Source organism: Daphnia pulex, chromosome 6 (assembly GCF_021134715.1).
Source record: "Daphnia pulex isolate KAP4 chromosome 6, ASM2113471v1".
NCBI classification, from domain to species: domain Eukaryota; kingdom Metazoa; phylum Arthropoda; class Branchiopoda; order Diplostraca; family Daphniidae; genus Daphnia; species Daphnia pulex.
Window position 1 is genome coordinate 1,789,764 of NC_060022.1, and position 21,661 is coordinate 1,811,424.

At 44.2% G+C, this 21,661-nt stretch overlaps 1 protein-coding gene and 1 long non-coding RNA gene across 9 annotated transcripts; one reads left to right on the plus strand and one right to left on the minus strand.

Annotated features, from left to right (window-relative positions):
* Positions 1 to 952: 952 nt before the first annotated feature.
* LOC124196209 lies at positions 953 to 20,308 on the minus strand. Of its 6 annotated transcripts, none has more exons than XM_046591085.1 (18): positions 19,326 to 20,308; positions 16,890 to 16,998; positions 15,056 to 15,278; positions 13,339 to 13,503; positions 13,195 to 13,275; positions 11,562 to 11,795; positions 11,306 to 11,466; positions 8,686 to 8,797; positions 7,543 to 7,841; positions 7,414 to 7,440; positions 7,232 to 7,276; positions 6,702 to 6,934; positions 5,562 to 6,179; positions 3,946 to 4,212; positions 2,610 to 2,743; positions 2,418 to 2,497; positions 2,068 to 2,281; positions 953 to 1,999 (listed from the first exon to the last, which is right to left on the minus strand). In XM_046591085.1, exons 1-18 carry the CDS (start codon positions 20,041 to 20,043, stop codon positions 1,898 to 1,900), a joined length of 3,822 nt encoding a protein of 1,273 aa, XP_046447041.1. In that variant the 5' UTR covers positions 20,044 to 20,308; the 3' UTR covers positions 953 to 1,897. The 6 variants fall into 6 exon arrangements, with proteins under 6 accessions (XP_046447041.1, XP_046447039.1, XP_046447045.1 ...); XM_046591083.1 differs by having other exon boundaries at positions 2,418 to 2,500; positions 19,326 to 20,306; XM_046591086.1 differs by lacking the exon at positions 7,414 to 7,440 and having other exon boundaries at positions 954 to 1,999; positions 2,418 to 2,500; positions 19,326 to 20,305.
* LOC124196210 lies at positions 12,963 to 19,137 on the plus strand. Of its 3 annotated transcripts, none has more exons than XR_006875623.1 (6): positions 12,963 to 13,061; positions 14,327 to 14,413; positions 14,483 to 14,661; positions 14,837 to 14,983; positions 15,054 to 17,109; positions 18,318 to 18,460. It is a non-coding gene; the product is annotated as an uncharacterized LOC124196210 (long non-coding RNA). The 3 variants fall into 3 exon arrangements; XR_006875624.1 differs by lacking the exons at positions 12,963 to 13,061; positions 18,318 to 18,460 and adding exons at positions 13,373 to 13,476; positions 18,978 to 19,137; XR_006875622.1 differs by lacking the exon at positions 12,963 to 13,061 and adding an exon at positions 13,373 to 13,476.
* Positions 20,309 to 21,661: the final 1,353 nt, after the last annotated feature.

The following is a 21,661-nucleotide window of genomic DNA, read 5'->3' on the forward strand; positions in this document are numbered from 1 at the left end:
TATATCGATCGGTAAATCGAGACGGGAGCCAATAGCAAGGCCAGATTTCGGTCACGTGGGGGTAGTTTTTCTCTCTAAGCTCCGCCTTTTCCCATTTCCTTCCAGGGAGACTTTTGAGCTCTACGGGAACCCTGTTAAGGCCCTCGGCAGGCTAAAGCCTTAGCCTCAGGGATTAATTAAATACAGGATAATTGACGATTGGCCTGGCACAGAGATTTTAACGCGGAAACACTTGTATGGAACTTTTATCTTATTCTTATGTCATAATTTTTACCAAAAAAAATAAATCAGATTTGTCAACTTTTCTTGTAGCACAACGACATCGCACTGCTGACGTTGGAGTCGCCAGTTAACTTCACAAATACCATTTCCCCTGTTTGTCTGCCGTCAATTCACTTGGCTGACCAATACGCGTACAGAGATGCAGTTACGATCGGATGGGGAGTACCAGTCAAAAGTATAAATTTCAACTCAAATAAATTTTGAATTCAATAAAAATCTTCAATTTGATTCTAGATGGGACCCAACCAAACGTCTAGCAACAAGTGACTATTCAAATCATTTCCAACAATGAATGCAGCAGTACATCGGTGGAATAACTGACCAAATGCTCTGAGCAGGTTATCCAGGAAAAGGCACTCGCAGTGTAAGAACCTTTTTTTAAAAATAAGAAATTAAAGAAAAGATATTTTAAATTGCTCGACAACTATTAATAGGGCGATAGTGGAGGTCCATTATTTGTCCAACCAGCTCCGGGTGAAAAGTGGATCCAGCTAGGTTGGCATCGTTAGTTGGGGTGTAGGTATATGTTCAATAACTTGGGTTAATTTGAATTTCTCAACATTTATTTTTTGCCCTGTCTAACCACGCAGGATGTGCGGAGCCGGAATTTCCAGGAGTTTACACCAGGATCAATCAACGAACACGCTGCTGTTGAAGGACCGCCGTAACTTCATTCATATACTTTTAGTTCTTGTGTTTGGGGAGTGTTCAATCACAATTTTGTTATAGCACACCTAGAACATTTGATTTTTTTGTAATTATTATTTTATATTTCTTTTGGGTTGATTGGGTCGATGAGAAAACGAATACAGTGATATTGTGTGCTGGATAACATATTAGACATAGAAACAGGTAAGGTCGGCCCAGGTGGTGAACGAGATCGCCCTCTGCGAGTACAGGGTTAAAAGCATGTGTTATCTTTTGTCTCGTCCATCGTCACACATGGTCACAATCAAAGGGATGAGGCGCTTTCTTTTTTGTTTTATCAAATTATAAAGGCTGGATTGGTGTTGGTGTAACAGGACAGGACTAGGAGAGGAGGTAATTATTGGATGTTTCATCTCTCTTCTGACGAACATCTCCAGGTATAACAGGTAGTTATGCATGTATATAGGTTAATTACATTTGGTGCTTGAGGGCAACGTGATGAAACGACAAATACTTCTAAAAATATTGGGCAAAAGGTCAAAATTGAGAGGGGGGCAAGGAAGGGATTCAAGTTCCAGAACGGCCGTGGATTTTCGTGTGTTAAGGAACTTTTTTCGTAAATTCTATTAGTATGAAAAATTGCCGACGAACTAACCAAAGAAATCATGTCATTATTTCAATTAGGTCTTGCACGCGGTACGGAATTTTCCTCTTGTTATTTTCTAAATCCGCAAATAAATTTTAAATGTGTTTTTAATGCTAATAAAACGAAACATTTGTCTGGTTTTTATGATTCCAGTTTAATTCAGGGGCGTGTCAAAACTGTGGAGCGGTTGAAAACCAAAAGCGATTTGATTAATTTCGTATTGTTTTCATCCCGAACGATATTCTACGGTCTACAGAGAGAGAAAACTCCGATTCCGTGTGCAGCCTTAATTCGCAATCGTCAATACTATTCGACTCCAATTCAGACTTCTTGTAAATATTGAGTTGGGCAGGATCCTGTTTTATTTTCACCATTGCGAACGGTGACCATCCCGTTCAGCTCTTCTCCAATTTGTATCACAATCTGCCGTTGAAAAAAGAAATTGGCGACAATGAATATTTCAAGGATTTTATATTCAAATTATTGTGTACCTGATCCCGTAGTAATTTAGTGAGACGATTCGGATCGGAATCGGTCCCGTCGTCGTTGCCTCCGAGTTGCAAGTTGTGCGTCACCTGCAGGGGTTTCTCGTTGGGTGCCAATTTGGCCACGTACTTTGAAGGGAAAAAGCCAATCTGTCCCAAACATTTGCCCCGCCACCAGTCCGGGTCGCTGGCATCGATCACTGTCACTTTGTAGCCAGCCCTTAATACGTTTTGTTATTTTCGCCAGCCGCAATCACCAAATGTCAACGAATCCATAATTCGGTTAGTTTTTATTTTTTTATTATTATCATCCAGTCTTTAATGATGTATATAAACTACGAGTGAAAACTACGTACTTGAGATCGAGTTCGTCAGCTTCTCTGCCTTTAAAGTTGAAGAGGACCACGTAGAGGTTAGTGGGCAAGAGCCTCTGCGCCTTCTGTCGGCGAACCGGTTAGGGAAAAAAGAAAACAGATAAAAGAAAAACGTTTTTATCGACATTATTTAAAAAAAAATAAAGATTTTGAAATAATAAAAATGGGGCGTACGGGCGACGGACAGGGAGAAGCGCTGGCCGAGCTCTGCGATTTCTCATTTTCGTCCGGCAACTCGACCGAGTTCATCCGGATGTTTCTGGCGCTGAGCAGCAAACGTCGATTGTGATGCACGGGACTTGAAGGAGCTGTGCGTTACAAGGAAGAGACAAAGACAAAGTTTCAAACACACATCCCCCCAGCAGTTTTTCCATCTTGTTTGTTTTCAAAATATTTAGCTCTACGAAAAAAAAGTCCAACTCTGCAGATTTATAGAGCTAGAACTCGCTCGTATGTAACTTTTTGCATTTATGTGATAACCCAGCTTTTCTGCAAAATCTATAGAAAACACAGAAACACACCACAAAAAAAGAAGCAAACTGTGAAAAAGTGAAAAAGTAGAGCGCAGAGAGAGAGAGAGAGAGCCCAGAGCGGAATCAAGAGATCAAATAAAGAGCCCAAGAGTCAAAAGCCAAGAACCAGTATAGCAGCAGCAGCAGCAATTGCAGCGATGGTAGTATAACATGCTCGAATTAGAAAGAGAGATGTATGACGAAGACAAAGAGACTTGATGTAGTACAAGTGAGTTTTCATGCAGCGCGTTTTTCTTTTTTTTTTGGGCTAAAAAATCGATAACGCAGTTAAAATGAGAGTGATGAAAGATTTCTGGTCTAATATAGTCAGAGTAGAGTAGAGTAGAGAGCGAAAATTCGTGAGTGTTGATAAGAAAGCCGGCAATAACAAGCAGCAGAGCATTAACGACATTTGTATCCAAGAAGAAAAAAGGGGGGCTCGTCGTGTGCGTGTGTATAGCCAAGAGCAGAGCTGTAAGAAAGCGATTTCGAGGTAAAGAGAATAAATAGAGATGACAAAACAAGAACTTGAGCTGAGTTGATGGGATTGAATGCATGTCCATCAAATAGATGTACAGAGAGAGTGTAGTAATAATATGAAAAGCAGGCTTGCCCCCGGTTCGAGTGGAGCATTAAGATGACCCGTTGGCAAGACCATCCCCATAACAAACACACAGATGACACACAAGTATAGAAACAAAAGACAGAATCCCCCAGCAGCAGCAGCAGCACCTACACAAACACAATGAGCAGGCGCGCACTCGTTGGCACAAAACACACAAGAAGAAGAAAGACACGTCATATCGACGGTGTGTGTCTATATCGATCAAGACCAAGCGAGCGGCACTGTGTGTTATATCAAAGCGATCAAGTTGACGCCCCCAATCGTTGACAGAACCCGATTCATGCAATGCTGAATTGATTGAACTTATCGCCCGTTTGTCTTCTCACCCCCCGGACATAATGAATCCTTTTTTTTAACGAGATGCGAAATTTACATTGGCAGTAGAATGAGGCCTGGCTGTTGTGGGCGCTGTTGCTGTTGAGCGTTCCGCTGCTGCTGGTCGTCGTCGTCGTGGCCGCGTTCGGGTTGGACGAGCGGTGGTGGGTGAGACGGTGGTGGCCGTTGGGCGGACCGCATCCGTGCGAGTGGCCAGATCCGACGCTCATGCTTCCGTGATGATGAAAGTGCTCGCCCGATTCGTCCAGCGAGAAACTCTTCATCCGCAGATTGAGCTTCTGATGACGCCGCGGGCTGTGCGGCGCTGTGAGAACCAGAAAACGGCAATCGACGTTGGATGGCCACATGGGATGGAGAGAGATGGATGGACCCAATCAGAGCACAACAAGACGCAAAGGGCAGCAGCGGACGGTTCGATATTACACACGCGCTACACCATTTAGTTTTTCTCTAGTACATCAATAACAATGTTTTGTGTGTGTGTATGTTGCGGCGGAATATGGATGGATCGGGAGGGGATTTTCGATTTTTACACAACCGTCGGTTCTTCTCAATCAAAGCCAAGATTCCGATCCCCCCTCCAAAAAAAGTTGATAGCACACTAAGACTCTGCTGTAGAGGATGAGAGCTCTCACTTGTGCATCACTTCACTACGGGCCAGACTATATAGTATACCATGCATCCGCAAACACTCCAATTTGATTGGAGAACTCCAAGGCGTTATCTTCTCATCGTTCCGCAATTTCCAAAGTCAACTCGAAAGCGTACTACTACTACGTTATATACACGATGACCTTTATTTCGTTTGGATTTTTATTTCCAGAGTTTCCAGGGCTTGTAAGTTGGCCTTTGAAACTTTCTAGCAAATGTGTCTAAAAGCTAATACAAACTGACGCCGTCTAATTATCCTGTTGGGTGCCTTTGCTATGGATGATGTGTGTCGCGCCATACCGCGGGCGGAAGAAGAAACCTCCGATTTCGGCCCATCCAGCAAAGACACCCGTCCAACGGTTGTTGGCCACAGAATGTCAACCAGCATCAAAGGGATGGGTTGGAAAGCAACGTCACTGTGCCAGCAAAATCAACTCCCTGAACTTTTACCCAATTCCCAAATCGATCAAAGCTCATACAACATGTAGCAGCTAGACTTCGTCTCCACTTACCTATGGCGAAAAACCACATAACAGTTCCTTCGATTTCTTTCCTTTTTTGAATAGGCCAGTACTACCCCGCCCATTGTCTGCGTCTAGTCAAAGTCGCCTGTTGGTTTTTAAGGCCACCACCCGAGGACAGTCTGCGAAGAGAATCGTGTGTCGCATTGTGTAATGGCGTCGACTGAGTGTATGTATACATATCTTCTTGGCGCATCCCCCCGGGGTGGCACTCTAGCACCAGGACCACCAGCCATATCTCGTCGTCTGACTTGATGGATAGAACGGGCACGGCCCGGCCCTCAAACGCTCTCTCTTTGACTACATGGCGCGCGCCCGTAATATAATAGGGCTGCAGCGGATGTAGTATATAATGCGGTTCGGCAAATACACACATCTCAATGATGAAAATGGATAGAGTTGGTGCCGAGAGAAACGAACCGAGCGGCTAATACTACACAGACTCTCGGATACGACGCCATTTCCCTGTGTACATATTTACCTGAACTCGACGAAAGAAAAGAGGAAGAAGGATCTCCGACGCTGAGTGAATTCGGGTTGGCTCTCCTTGACGAGGCCCCCGCAGCCGCCGCCGCCGTTTGCTGCAGTTGAGTGGATGACGTGGTAATCCGCATGACACTCGCGGAGCCCGTCCGGTTGATTGCCCCTGTACTGCTGCCAAGTGACTGATCGCTGGCCGAGATATTCTGTTGCGGCTGCTGATCCAGCGATGATGAGGGCAACGGCTGTTGCTGCTGCTGCTGGGTTCGTCGGCCGGAGACGTTGCCCGAGCTGGACGAAACTGCCATTTCGCTGGCCTGTTTCAACACGATGTACGTCTGGTCGATTTCCTCCCGGCCGAAATTGAGCGGTCCATCATCACCGACCATCGTCTCCTCGTCCGCCGCCGCCTGCATTTGCTGCTGGACTTGCTGGAACTGGTACTGCGGATCGTAATTGGCCGACATGATCCGCTGCGACGCCGACGTCTCCAGCTCCGAGCTGGATTTCTGCCGGCGCAGCAGCCGCGATTTCGGCAGACAACGGCCCACTCCCGACTTGCAATCGGCGTGGACGTTGATTTTGCACAGGCGACACTTCCATCCTTGACGCGAATGCCCTAGTTAAATATCGACACGCGATCCAATTAATTCTCATTGTCATAAAACAAAATCATTTCGATAAGCATGCGCTTCCATCACCAATTGTTTAATGAACTGTCATCATCATAATAGAGCCTAAAGAGTTCAATCATAAAAGAGATAGGTCACATGTCGTTTTCGATTGTGGGCCAATGTAGGTCACAGATCGCTCTGTGTGTGTCGGCGACCGAACATATCAGATATTTGTTCTCTGCTAGACAAGAGGCAAAAGTTCAACCAGGCAGCATGTGAAGACGTTAGTTCTCAACATGGCCCGTTTGTCTCATTCTATCGACCGGTGCGGTGCAAGGTGCGCAGTGCCGATTTTGTCACGGCGACGCGGTTGCACACTATCTCTCGAATCAACCAAGTTGTCCTATACGGAGTCTGGATAGACCGCAGTTATTCTACACATTAGATTGTGTGTTAAATGACCTTTTCCCTCCGCACCGGTGGATGGATCTATACCAAGTTTCCCCTGCTCATTTGTGTGTGTATACCTCTTAGAACTTGGGAGCAGACATCGCACGGCGTAATCTTTTTGTAGGTGTTCTCCTGGAATACGTGACGTTGGCCTTCTTGATTCTGCATTAGATGATGGTGTTGAAGCAGGTCCGATGACGACATGGTCGAATGGAAAGCTCCCGACACTCCCGCCGCAACGGTGGCCGACACATTTGAGCTCCGCTGTTCTCGTCTCTCTGATTTGCTGCTAGACGAACTGGGGCTCTTCCTGGAAAAATTTTGAATAATGAAAATAATCCCGTCAACTTCAAAAGGCGCCCGCATTATAATACCAAATGACTATTCATATCCTTTTTAACAAACTATACGAAAAAGTTTCAGTTATTTCTCTATGATCAACACTTAAAAGGGAAATCAGGAGCTATTCTTTCCAATTTAAACAAGCCAAAACGTTGGAAACGACGACCAATTTGCAACTGATATTATAGCCAAAAAAAAAAGAATAAATCTTTCGTATATAGTAAATTAGAATGCGCAGAATGGTGATGTCGGAAGGCTTTTATACCTGAGGGCAATCACGGCCATGACTGCCTGATAGAGTCGAGATCCTCTGTTGACGTGCGACGCGATTGGTTGTTGTTTTCGTTGGGTTTCGTCCAAGTCAAAAGTTAAAAAAAAGAGGAAATAAATAAAAGAAAACATAATAGTGCGAAGCAGTTGTGTAAATAAAAATGAGATACAATTTACCGGCTTGAATATAAGCTGTCATAGCATCTTATAATCAAAACATTTTGAGGCCCAAATGAAAAATGATGGAAATCCAATTAAAATTAAAAAGGGAATAAGATGTGTGCACAATAATTATGACGTAATTACTGTTCGGGTGTGGTTGATCGGTTGTTGGCGAGAGGTGGACTCGATCCGGTGGCGGCCGACGAAGAACCCGACACGGCCATGTTGTGCGAGGACGAACTGTTGGTCAGCGTCCTGAATGCCTTCATCCACTTGGTCTTCATTCCGGGTCCACCGCTTCCGCCACTTCCGCTTCCGCCTGCCATCAAGTTAAACTTGCTGCCTCGATTGCTGCCGAGTTGTTGCAGTGACTGATGGGAGCCGCCGGAAGCCGCCGCCACTTCTGCCATGACCATTTCAGCCTTGGATCCGTACAAGTCCCGCTAAATTCCGCCACCACACACAAAAGAACAAAGGAGGAATTCAAATGAAGATCTCAATCACTCAATCACAGATGGAAAGATCACAGCGAGAAAGAAGCTCATTTTCATCAACTACTACAGAACTCCGGTACAAGCAACGACGTTAAGGTAACATTAGAGAGCAAAAGACCTTTTTTAAACCGCACCCTCATTCGGATGAAATACCCAGAAAGATCGTGATAATGACGCATTCATAGGCCTATATTCGTGTTCGCAAATGAATAATTTTCCACAACGGCAAGCGATTTTAGTGCGGAAGCTCCTCCCGCGTGAAAATAGGAAAGAAAATCGATTGAACTCTAATATACAGTGAAAAGCCTCGTATGGATTTTCTTCTTCTTTTCTATTGAATCAAGCGGCGGCGCCGTGAATGTGTATGCGCTTGATTGAATATAATAACACATTCCCCCCATTTCCAGATTAACCGCCAATTTCAAAAAGATAATATTTACGCAACTTTATTGCTCCACGCACGTCTGCATCACGCGCAGACCTATTAGTTTTTCCTGCACGGCCTAGACACGACTAGATATAACGTTTCTTGTATATATAAATTCAAAGCACGTAGCCCGCGACTCCCATCGTGTCTCTATTGGCTGTTCCGAGTTTAATGTTACCGTATTAAACTAAACTGTCAACCCGTCTGCCGTCAACATTCAAAATATGCGATTTATGTGGAAATAACGAGCCCATCTTGAAATTCTTTTCCGTTTCCCCGAAAAAACAATAGAAACGACGATCGTTGTGCTTTTATTGATTATTGCTGTTTTATAAAAGAATTGTTTGATTTTTTTTGGGTATATACCTGAGCTTTGACGGCGGCAAGGTGGAGCTGGGCCATTCGCCATTCCAACTTCTTGGCGCAGATCTCTTCTTGCAGTTCGCTGGCTTTGTTGTACGAGTTGGATTCCAAACTTCTGTTAACACAATGAAATAGACTAAATATAGTTTGCAAGCCAGCATTGTGAAGATAACCGTAATATAGTCGTCTTATATAATTGGCAACTCGGTTGGAAGCAGTAAAGTAATGCCTCATAAGCCGAGTTGCTTTTCTAGACATATAAATATAGATATATATACTGCGGGGGGTTCATCGCGAACACAATGGCGCGGGATAAGCCCGGCAGGTAACACGTACAGAGAGGTAGCGCGCAGGCTATACAAGAAATTGAATATTACAATTGAGCTCGAGATTTTATTTATGACTGGTGGCAGATAATTTGAAAATACTGCGTGTTCCTCCTATACACAATAAAAGCCAATACAACCGAAAAGTCTGATGAGGACTACAGCCTCGGCATTGATAATTGCTGCGTGCCGGTATATTGCCTAGCTGCGACACACACAGCCCTGTGCTCTTGTGGTGAAACGCCTCGTGCGCTTCTTTTAGTATTCCGACATCGATCAGATTCTCTACTCCATCTTTTATCCGGCTGTACATCTACGACGTGTAGCCTACGCGATGGATAGAGCACGTAGACAATGTCGCACACTGCACGCAATTTCACGATAATCAATAATAAAAGGTACGCTCATCTATGAATAACAGGTACTACAGGAGAGAGCGGACGAGGGATTGCTGGAGAGCGCCAGCCAATCTTCCTGCTGCTGAATACATTATGGGTTAGTTTTGTTTTGTTTTTCTACACAAAAGACAAGCGAATCTGAAGTCAACAGGGGAAAAAAAGAAAGAAACAGTACAACAGCGCACTGGATATTATTGATCAACGGAGCGAGAGAGAAAAGGTCAGAATCGTTTTTCTTTTTCCAACCGTCTAAATGGCCGCCACATTGCACATTCAAAAGCAGCGCCCTGAAAGTTGAAGCGCACCTTGTGTGTAACTACATTTTGGCGTTTGATGCTGCGCAGCCATCCTTTTCCTTGGCCACAAGAGAGCAATCGGCCAATGCGACAACGACGGGCCGCTCTTCGCAGTCTTTTATATTTAAGAAGGTAATGATCCTGCACTGTTTCTGCATGCCACGGTGCATGATGGTGTTCCTGATGACAATGGCGATGCTTACACGCAGTAGATCTGTGTGTGGTGGAGATGGATTTCATAAGTAGAAAGACACATTATCTACCCGTTGATTAATTGAAGTTAGACCACTTCCTTGACTTAATGCAGTTTAAGTATAGGTGAATAATAGTGGAGACCACTTTGTAGTCAAGTCCGGAGCTGGTGGGTTTCTTGGGAAATTCATTAAGTAATCGAGAACGTTACAAGGGATATAACAAGACGAGTTTGTGCAAGCTAATCCTCGTATACAAAGAAAAGTAGAACGAAATTGGATTGAGGATTTTGACATGAAATTGAGACGGGTCTTTTGTCTTTCGGGGCTGGCCCGGCTGATATTTTACCCATAATGACTGTAATCATGCGAAATAGCTGTGGTTGCCAAGGGTGGGAGGACACGGAGGAGGTGGACGGTAGGGCAGGAGAGAAAAGAAGTATATGACGACACTTATTACATCTTGTGTAGACGTTTGGTCGTTATTGTTTCTTTTCCTATTTCTTTGACCGGTGGGAGTCATATAAACCCTAAGCACGTATACCGTGCGTCGTTGTACGTTTTCACCATAGTGGTCTAAAGGGCCACTATATAAGAGAAGGAGGACACTATACACACACACGCAACTGCACTTGGGGGCTTAAATTGCCAGCAACCCAAGCTGGGCGTTCACGGTCGATAACGTGTTGTATGTTGCGTAGATAAGGTTTCCTTTTTTTCTATTTGACCAGTGTGAGATTGTTAGATTGTTGAAGCAGGTTTTAACCCTGTTTATAGCCCATCATCTAGCTCTTTTTATCCCTTGACAATACCGAAATGGGGGCAAATCTAATCACTACGAAAATTTGATTTTTAAAAATCTGCACGGACTAACCCAACACAATTAACGGACACATTCAATTGAAAATTCGATTGAACTTGATCCCCAAAAGGATCGGATAAGAGTTGATGTTAATGGAAATTCTATGATTCTCTTTCCCCCGCTGGATTGTGAGGATGTCTTAGGAGAGGCGGATTGTCTAAGTGCGGGGAGGGTGGTTCCCTTTGAAAAGTATACTCTTAACATTGACAAAGATGGATGGTGACAGATTTAGAATGACGTCGTCTCTCCAGCGTACCACGCAAAATGCTTTTCCACCACACAGCTGATAATACATTCGCATATACAGTCTGAATGCAAAGATAATATTGTAATAAAGACTATAGGCCACATATATAAAGACCCGCTTGTCTTGGGGGCCCCCGACAGTAATGCAGTATTGATATCAGTTTATGTGGAATAAAAAAGTGCAAATAAAATCCCAGCTATTTACCATAACGCGGCGTGAAAATGTGGTAGAGGTATCTAGCTTAGCTAAAGGGCGAATGGGTATCGGATATATATCTAAATATCAAAAGTTGGTATAAAGTACCTTTGCTGGAGGCGGGTGAGCGATTCCATACATTCGTTTAACTGTCTTACGTGAGCCTCCACTTCGGCAGTGTCTTTCTTGAGTGAATCGTATTTGGTTCGCAGAGAAAATCCCGCCAACCGATCGAAAACTAACTCGTCTTTCAGCACCAGCGATGCGTCCTATAAAACCATAATCAAACATTTTGCTTTTAGATCAATATGAATAACTCCCCATCGGCGTCGCCCTATGGGACCAATAGGACGGCAATTTAGACCTGAATATCGTGCTGGGAGCACGACACACTTCCCGGCGGGGGATTTCTTGGCGGTATGAACGTGAACTTGTTGAACGAGCTCGGGATGGTGAGCACAGAACCTCCGCCACCGCCAGGGCCGCTCCCGCTGCCACCGACCACCGAGCGAACGAAAGTTGCCAAATCTGTGCTGGGGTTGACGGCCCGGCATTGATTCGCCAGGGCGTTGTAACGTTTCGAAGAAGATCCTTCCGCCTGATTAACACAAAAAAGAATATTGTGAGCAACATGTGGAAACATGATATTACACTTCATCAACAGTTATTCAGGCATACATAGTGTGCTAGTTAATTACTTACGCCAGCAAGAGAGACATTCATCATCAGAATTATTGATTTGAAAACTTTTCGTCAGACAGACAAGGGATTATTGAGTATGAGGGACAATAAGGTTATACGAACTGATGTGGAACCCTGGTAAATATGATTAATACACAGCATGGAGGTTCTACGAGAAGAAAGAAAAAGTCCTTTCATTTCTTTTTTCCCCAAAATTATTTGTCCACTGACTTTTTCCTCCCCTTTTATTGACTAGAAAGTTGGAACGAAATGAAATTGCTACCGAACATTTCGACAGGGACTAATATCCTGTTACAGATTGTCGAAAGAATATAGTGATATTTGGAGGGGAGAGAGGAAAAAAGAAGATATCATCCAAGTCAAAGTGATTCGTAAAAAATAAAAAAGAGGATCAAAGGCAGAATTTGCCATGCCTTGGGGAATCAATTGAACGTTGAAGTCTTTTGACATTGATGACATCTGCACGGTACGAACTTCATAAGGTTTTTTGGAGGAGGCTCATGCCATTAAGGCAATGAGTAGCATGGGATATATAGTGCAAGTCATTTCTTTCCTGATTGGAAGCTCGTGTCAGTCGTTATACACCCGACAGTTTAATCTGCCGTTATATCGTCATGAAATTGGCTTGAATGGATAATAAAATATCGGCCATGAAAATCTATTAGATTACAAAAACTATTAATACAACATGTTAGAAACGGAGAACTTACTCACTGGTCAAAAATTCCATTGTCTACAATCGCGAATAAAAAACGCGCGAAAATGAACAAGCGCAAAAATAAGCACATGTTCCATCGACGAATATTTAACTGACAATGAGGTTGAATCAACCTGAGCAGTGTTGCAATATCAAAAATACAATGCTCACGATGCATTGAATTTTTAAATATTTATAATTAAATCAGAATTATGGAAGGATGGTTAGTAAGTTAAGAAATTTTATTTAAAAAATGTTTGGGGTATTCAACTTCGAAAAAACAGTAGTACATTTAATCTTTATACGAATTGCAACAAAGCTCCGGGTGATTCATCCTGGCATCCTGCCTCATTGTGTGTGTGATTTTTCGAAGGAGCAGGTTGTTGCTTTTCTCACATGGTCATTTTTCCCGCGTTTTTATTCACAATGGTGTTGATGGACAAAAAAATTTTCGACCAATTTCGAGTAAGTTCTCTATTTCTACCACATGTTGTATTTGTATAAGTTTCATTGTTGGGATTGATTTGACCATACAGCGTTTGATAGTGAATTAACAACAAGTAAACTGGGTCTAGCTAATACGGAAATTCAGACTCACCCTCTCCGACATGGCTTCGCAACCTTGCTGGATGGTATTGGTCATAGTTTTGCTCAGATCGACGTAGACGCTTTCTAGTTCCTGCATAGTTTAAAAAAGATAAATTGTAAAACCTGTATTTTGTATTACGTTGTTGGTAAATACCTGGATCAATTGCGGCAGGATAACGTTGTGAAACTGGTCGGCCATTGCGTTTGCTGCATGAACATCCTGCACGTAGTTGTTGTGCAATTCTACGTAGGCGGCCAACGTCAACGTATTAGGAGCGGCCAGATGTTGTTGGTAAGCTTCGTCGTATAGCTGATAACTCTGTCCATCACAACAACAAAATTGCTTACTATATAAACATATCAGATTGTTGTTGCCATTCAAAAATCTTGTTTAATCCCTTCGAATTTTGTCGTCAATTTCTGTAAATATCTCTTTATGGGATCGCCATTGTGTCGTCGATCCGATCAAAAGAACTAACTCAATTATTTAATTGCATCGACTCGGGAAAAGTTGGTGTGTGTGCCGTTCAAAATTTGTGTTCAATGGCGAAAGATTATTAATCTAAATTGCACGGTATAGTCGATCCAGCCGGGATCAAATTGTCTCTACGAGAAGGGCTCGCTGACCTCTTTTAATGGAGTAATCCAATACTAACTCGGTAGTTATTTATTAAGCCATTTGTAACTGCTTGGTACACACACTCTGCCACGCCTTTTATTTCCCCCCTTCTTGCTGCGCTAATGGCAAAAGCCATTTCTCCGAATAACATTGGACAACATGCCCGACAACCTACGCGTTCCCTAGGTCTACAAGCTACAGCCCAGCATGCGGCACACACGCGTTACCTTCCCCCCTCCACCATTTCTCCATCCTGTTGCTGATGATGTTCCTGCAGCGCCTGTTGTTATTATTAACTCCTGCTTCATCCTTCCTCTTTTCTATCTCACCCATCCCTGGCGCCCTTATCTAATAATCAAGTGGCAGTCACGTTGCCAATGGCAACCCATTAGCGAAGGCAACCCAAAATACAGGGGGGGAAAAGTTGTCTTGAAAAGAACTGCGTGCATACAGAACTGTACAAATCGTTATCTGTTTTTCTCCCCGCCAATCTAAAATGAGGTGTTCCTTTTTTATTTTCCAGGGTGTCCAGGACAACCTGGGATCGTAAAAAAAGAAAATCTATACAGCGGATGGTCTATAACTCTTGGCTTTGTGAACAAGTTGGGGCGTAAGTATTATCGAGTACACACCCATATTTGTATAGGATGTTGAGCAAAAAGAGATCCTGATTTTCTAGCCAAGGGCTCCTTCAATTCCGCCACGTCATCATAGCCTCTGCTCAGTGTGATGCAGTGGGCCTCATACCGGAAATTGAATGTTGATTCAGACCATCCGAGCATCGCCTGTATACATGCAGTCCTATTTGCTACACCAGATCCATCAAGATCAATAATGCATTGTACACTATACGTTCACGTGAGCACTGTTTGTATACACCTCCAGTTTTTTTAAAATATTGTTTGTTAGTGCTTCAAACGGGCAGGCGCAGCAGACAAAGTGGAAAAGATTATGTGTAGGCGTGTAGACCATAAAACTTTACCATTTATTCGTTCGTGTTGTTATTATTACCATTTTTTCTTTTCTTTTACAGAGATCCTGCACTTTTACCACACCAAGTTCCCTGTGTATTGTCTTACGTGTCTGGCATTCTGAGCGACTATATCAATTGGATTTTTACCAGCCTTCTTCCATCAGGACTCATCCGTCACTTGCCACTCGGGATTCTTCTTCCAATCACGTATGTTTAGTAACTTATGTAATATTCCGCTATTTCGTAAGATAAGATTTATATTTATGATTCTTTACAGACCTTGTCCAGTTGCTGTGACGCCTTTTCCAGGGCATTTTCCAGCTGCTCCCGATGTTGGAATATTTTGCGGGCCTCCAGTTTCCGGTGAAAAGTTCCGTCCGTCATGGGTCGTGACACTTGGCGATTCAGGCAGTTGGCAATGTCGGCCACTACGGCCGAATCCACCTCCACTTCCTGGAGGAGCGTCTCCCAGACTTGAAAGATGCCGTAGTTCCCGTTGGGCCTGTTAATTGCAAACACGACGCGTATAATAATTAAAAATGCGCGTTTCTCAAGGTAGTATAATCCAATCAACTTCCAAGTCTCAGCCCGTGCACCTACATCCAATATTCACGCCGATCGATCTATGGCAAAGCTCAGCTACAGGGATTTCGAGACGGGCGTTACTCTCATAGCAATCCCCGGGAAACCCACAAATATTTAAAAAGTTATCTCTTGTACCAAGTCGATGGTGGCGTGCCGCTCTTTCTCTTCGATTGCGATATTATTATTGGTTTTGTGATATAGTATCTCAAACGATACACGAGTCTATAGGTGCATTAACTTTCGACGACTTTCGTGCAATCAACCCCCACCCAAGAAAGACTGAACGTTGCACGAAAAGGCAACAGTCAAGTTGAATGTCGAATGTTTCGAGAAAACTGAATCGACGATCCTTTTATTCCAAGTAAGACCGGTATAATAATAGAAAATCGAGTCGTTTATTTGTTTAACAAGGGCCAATATTTTCCCGTTTGTTTTGTTCTGTCTGAAGAGGGGACAGGAGGAAATAAGTGGACAGGGAGACGCAACTTATAATGATACGACGTTTTTGCAGGGTTTTTTCTCCGGATGATGAGCGCGTCCAGTGGATGTTTTGTTGCCATGTTCACTTTCTCAAGAGTGGTGCCGTGTTGCTCAGGTCACGAACTGGCCATTATAAAGTCCCCGTCTCTCGACTTCCGCTGACGCACTTATTATATAAGAAATGCTGGCCAGACTGACAATAATCACGCCAACGTGACACACGCTGACCGGCACACTTTTCTCGTATCCCCCCGTCGTCTACTATAAAAAAGTTGGTCGTGTCAAATTTCGTCCGACATAAATAGCCGAATCGTGTCGAATGTTCCAACTAAAAACAGTTGAGTTTGTCCGTGTCATTTTTGTATTGTTTGATTGACGTCGAGATATATCCCAGTATATCATTATGGTAGATTCGATAGGTCACTCAATACTTGAGACAGCAGCGTCGTTAAACGCCAGCGACAGTTTTCTTTAACAATTCAGCCAAGCAAGGAGGGGGGTCACTCGGGTATAGATGAACCTTCGCTGTCGACAGTGCACGCAGCTTTGATTTGAATAGAGCCGACAGATCGGAACACACACACACGGATCTACTGAATTATGGCGTTTGTATCCACTTGTCAAGTCTCTGGTTCGATGGTTGCCATGGGAATCGCACAACTTTGTTTATCGTGTCGCCTCTATCGAAATGTTTGGCTCTTTCCTTTCAGCTGTTTCCCATTCGTTTGTGTCTACCTCATGTGTGTGTATATGCTATAATGGGAAACAAGGTTATGCATAGATCTATGTGAAGCTAGCTCTCATTCGGAGCTCTATAAAAATAGGCAATAACCCGTTACGCAAGGCGATACGTAAACAGCAGCAGCTGCTGCTCTCGTTGGTGCTTCAACCACTCTCTCTCCTGTACATTGTGTGTCACAGTGCATTAGAAAACTATCTTTCTCTCACTGTAAGTATGCTGGGAATGTTTTGAAGGATCTCCCAATCTTTTTGGCAAACATAAAATAAAAACAGCTTATTTTTGGGTTGATATCCTTTAATATTATACCTTTCTTTCCTCAGTTCGGCGTTCCTGATGCGGAATGTCTCGACTAGTTGCTGAAGCTGCTCGCCGTGCTGTTCCTCAATGGTGGCCAATTGCTGGGTGAAGTCGGAAACTGCCGTCGGTCACGCGGGTCGTCGTCCGAACATTCCACACGCCGCCGGCGTGAATATGGATCCGCACGTGAAAGGGAGAGAGAGAGAACAAAAGAGAAAGACAATCAAAGGTATGTACGTATTATATAGCTTGTGTAATCATATAAGAGGAAGGTTTCCCCCACACACACACACAAATGACACACGATCACGAAAGACAATAATCAAACTCTTGTGCCGAAACAGACGATGAAACAAAGTCGTCAATAATATAAAAAGGTACAGGTACACACACACCATCACACACTTTATATGCTCTAGAGCACTCTCTCTTTATCTCGGCTATGTGTACATGCAGGCTTGATCTTTGCTCCCCCTTTTTGTTTGTTTGTTTCTCTATGAATGTCGATTTCTATCCAGGAAAAGAAAAGATATCGACTGAAAATGTTGACTGGGTTATATACCAGCAGGATCGATCTCCCGTTGTATGGGGAGCAGGGGCCTGCAGTACGCGTCGCTTATATACCCCCGGTTGATGGTGCTCTACCAAACAGATCCGCCTGGCTATATACACAACCCCCACGAATCTTGATGAAAGGATAAAAGATAGAGAGAAAACCTAGGATCCATATAGTATAGGGGGAGTACATCTTTTGTGTGTGTATATAGGACACTAGAGGCAGCACCTTTTCCCATTCTTTGCAAAGAGAGGCACCTGCTGGCCTCCTTCCCATATAATCATCTTTGGCAGTTTGGTCGTTGCCCTGGGTAACATGCTTCCTCCCGCTCCTGGCGTGATCATCATCTATATGGAAACAGGGACGTGGGGGGGGGGGGGGGGGAGATAGAGCGAACGTTAGTAGTGTACTAACCCGCGGGACTTATCCTCCGAAAACTTTGAATGCCCGCCCTCGCGTATAGAATCACCTCCCAAATTCGCCTTTTTTTTATTTCTCCTTTTATTTTTGAAAATATTCTAAAGTTGTTGTATGTTATATAGCCACAGACTAGATGCTTGAAAAAATAATTGAGTGGCAGTGGTTGGAATCCATTTCCATGGCAACGATACGCAATGCCTACAAAAAAGATGGGGAAAACCCAAAAAGGATCCCAACCGGAAGATCTAAAAAAAAAAAATAAAAAGGAGAAATAAAAAAAGGCTTGGGGCTATTGTTTTATTTGAAAATGTGCTATTATAAATCCAAACAGTTGAACGACAAAATGGCGCGGACAAACGGTTAAAAAAAAGGTTAAAAATTTAATGGGGGGGCCGAAAGCGGCTCGGCGATGTGAATTATAATGAAGTGTAACACTAGATATTTGTATCCTTGTGTTTCAGATCCTATTCGTGTGACGATAATGATGAAGAAAGCCGAGCCAGCGCCGGAATTGTACCTAATAGCTCTGACACACTCAACTATTTCCCAACAGCAAACTGGTGTCACGGCGAATCATCGAGGAAATTTACAACAACAGGAGCGGCAGGAGCAGCGCAGGAGGTTGTTGTTGTTGTTTTACTGCGGTCAATAGTCCGGAAGTCGATAGCATCAAGGCGATCGCAGGAGGACTTGATATGGATCCGTTGGCGGAGCGAGACTCACGGGTCCGTGGAGTTTATTGGGTTTTGATAACATAACCTCTGCGGCCCAGTATAGAATTTCGGGAGTCCTGAAATACTTTGGCCGTTCACCTTTTGGCCGACCCCTTAACGACTGAAAGGAGGAAATGCCGCGCACCCCTTCCCCATATGGTAGGAGCAAAGGAAAAAAAAAGCCAATCAGCTATATAATACAGATTACTACTACATGTACCGGGGAAAGATAATACCCCGGTTGTTTTGCGGTCGGAAAAAGTTGGCCATCCGTGAAGCCAAAAGCCAAAGCCAGTTGTATTTATCTATCCCTTAAGTATTAGACGATGGCAAGAGTGGAAGGGGGGTACGAGCCTAGTTCTTCTAATCAAAGGGACATGATGTGATCCTATCATCTCTATTTTCTAGATAACTTTGCCTCCTCCTGCCTTTTGTGGGTCCTCCCCCCGTAACATACTACGCACAGATCTCGTCATCACAGAGTGACGTCACCTGTCATTACCATCACGCGAGTATTTTACATCACCAGACTGGCGTGCTGATTCATCCAGGAAGAATTTGTTCGCCTCTGAATGAGATCCTTGCCGAAGTACAAAGAGTTTTCTATGCGGTCTATTCAGAGTTCGGAGGTAAGAGATAATTACATAAGATTCTACTGAGCTGCGCTATTTAACGTGTTTTTTTTTTCCCTTTAGGAGAAAGTCATCAATAACCCTAGAGAAGGAGAGAGACGGTTTCCTGCCGTCGAATCCTTACCGGTTTTGAGGAGTTTCATGGCCAGGGCGCTGTGGGCTTTGAGGGCGTCGGCGTGCGCCGGATGGATGAGATCCCTGAGGACACAATCGGGTGGGGCGGAGCCGGCCATGGCTGCGCCACTCGAATAAGAGTTGACCTTCTTCATCATGAATTTCCCTAGCCCGCTGTTATTTTTGCTTCCGGAATTCGAAGTGGAGGAAGAAGAAGACGACGAGACGTTGAAATTAAGCGGAACGGCCGCTGTGACGACCGTAGAGGCGGCAATAACCAAACTGCCGCCGCCACCACCACTGCCACTATCGTCGACCGGAGTGGCCGGTGCGCTGACGCTTCCTCTTCCGTCGCGAGCGTTTCGCGCTGCCGCCGGTGGCGCCAGCAAAAGATTCCGGAAGTCTAGACGCTGAGTCGATCCGTGTTGCTGCTGCTGCTGCTGCTGGATGCTAGAAGTGCCGTTGGACGTCGAAGAAAAGGACGAGCGATGCTGTTGGAGATTCTGCTGGATGTTGGACGACGGTGCCAGGTAAACGGGGTGGTGCTGAGGGTGGTGCTGGTTGGGTGCAGGAGGGTAGATTTGCTGCTGTTGATAAGGATCCAGTCTGGCTAGCGTTGGCTCATCCGTCAACGGATGGGCTCGATGGAAATCAAACAACGGCAGGTGATCATCGGCAACTGCTTCACTCGATCCCGATTGCACCTGGTTATTAGTCTTGGCGTACATCGTGTCCGTCCAAAGACTTATCAACCCGATCCTCCTCCATATTATCCAGCCCCTTTTGTCAAGTGTCACACGCGATAGAAACCAGCCAAAAGTTAGACACCACCACCACAACTAATCAAACATTCACGCAATTAAAAATAAAAAAAGTTTAGGCCAGCTGAATCCCGCCGACGTGACTGGGTGTCTGATTCGCTCCGAGCGCGGCGACTGACTGAACTGGAAGCGCACGAAACTGGGCACTGTTATACTCTGCTGCTTCGCTACTGGTTACTCCCGCGCCTCGTTCGTCTCCACCGTTCGTATTTTTTAAAATTCCCATCAACTCACTTTTCGTCCTTTTTCTTTTTTCCTTAATGTCATTCCCCCTCTGCTGGGCATCATTCTTTTGGACTTTTTTTTTATTATTATTCCAACAGACAGACCTAGACTATATAGCTCCTAATATTACAGACAATTTCGCCTTTTCAGCGTAGTTCAGTAACGGAATGCAAATTCATTCCGGGGCATTCCAAGCCTCCCATTTTGCTTTTTCTACAGGCTCTCCCAATCCCTCAAATCGTCAACAAAAGTCATTCGATCAGAATTTAAATGATTTCTCACAAGATATTTGAAAGGGAGGGAAATGGGCCGTTTAGCGCTTATTTCATATTGCTTTTGACGGGGGGAGTTAACGCGTCCATAAATTTTGTACCGAAAAAAAATGATCAATCGATATGATTATTAACAAGCTACAAATTCCCTTTGAAGAAAACTTGTTTTTAGCCATTAATTTTTAATTTAATTTTCGCGTCTCCCCCTGAATAATCATTTGCGGTTCATTCGCCTAGCGCGCGCTCTCTCAATCAACTTGGTTACACAAAGTTATTGATTTAATGAAGACTGGTCCTGTATCTGGTGGGCAATCCAGCTCATACAGACACGTAGATGTATGAAGGTGGTGGTCTAGGCCCTTGTACGACTGTAGCGTGTTGCTTCAAATGTCGGGGACTTATCCGCCGTTTTCCTACCGAGTCGAGCCTTTATTCTTTCGCCGAAAAAGCCACCAACTTCTAGTGTGAATAATTCTGATATGCAGTTGAACCTTTTTTTCTTTTATTCCGACACGAATTCTCAATTATCACTACCGAGTCAACATATTTTTCCCGACCGTTTTTTTTTACTTCTTGATCTCATCGGCTTGCTCTTCTTGTCTTTGTATGGACGCCCGGCTAAAATGTCTTTCTGTCGCTCCTTCTCCCTGCGTATAAATAGAAAAGAGCGAGGCGGGCGAAGAGCCGAAAAATCGATGACTCTATTCACGCCGCCCCCCATAGAGCCACTGACACGGTTCAACGCACAGCAGCGACGACCCTGCTGTGCGTGCTGTTCCTCTTCATTTGGTAATAAAAGAAGGACGATTGGATGTTTCCCTCTCCGTTTCTGCTACACTTACCATTAGTTTCCGATGATGATGGTTGTCCTTTCCTTTTTCGCCCCCCTCCGTTTTGGATGGATGGAGATCGTCAGACGAATAGTTTGATGAATAGAATCGTCCCGACCGCTCTCGAAATCTCCATTTCCAGCCACCGCGCTTTGATCCCCAGCCACGAGTCAGTTCATATCTTGACAAATAATTCGG

What these genes read in the sequence shown, in the direction of transcription:
- LOC124196209 (XM_046591083.1), bottom strand. Translation starts at nt 20,043, where the DNA reads ATGTACGCCAAGACTAATAACCAGGTGCAATCGGGATCGAGTGAAGCA. An exon ending in GGCCTCATTCTACTGCCAAT is followed by an intron (nt 2,744 to 3,945) that starts GTAAATTTCGCA and finishes TGTAACGCACAG; the next exon opens with CTCCTTCAAGTCCCGTGCAT. An exon ending in CTAAATTACTACGGGATCAG is followed by an intron (nt 2,000 to 2,067) that starts GTACACAATAAT and finishes TTTCAACGGCAG; the next exon opens with ATTGTGATACAAATTGGAGA.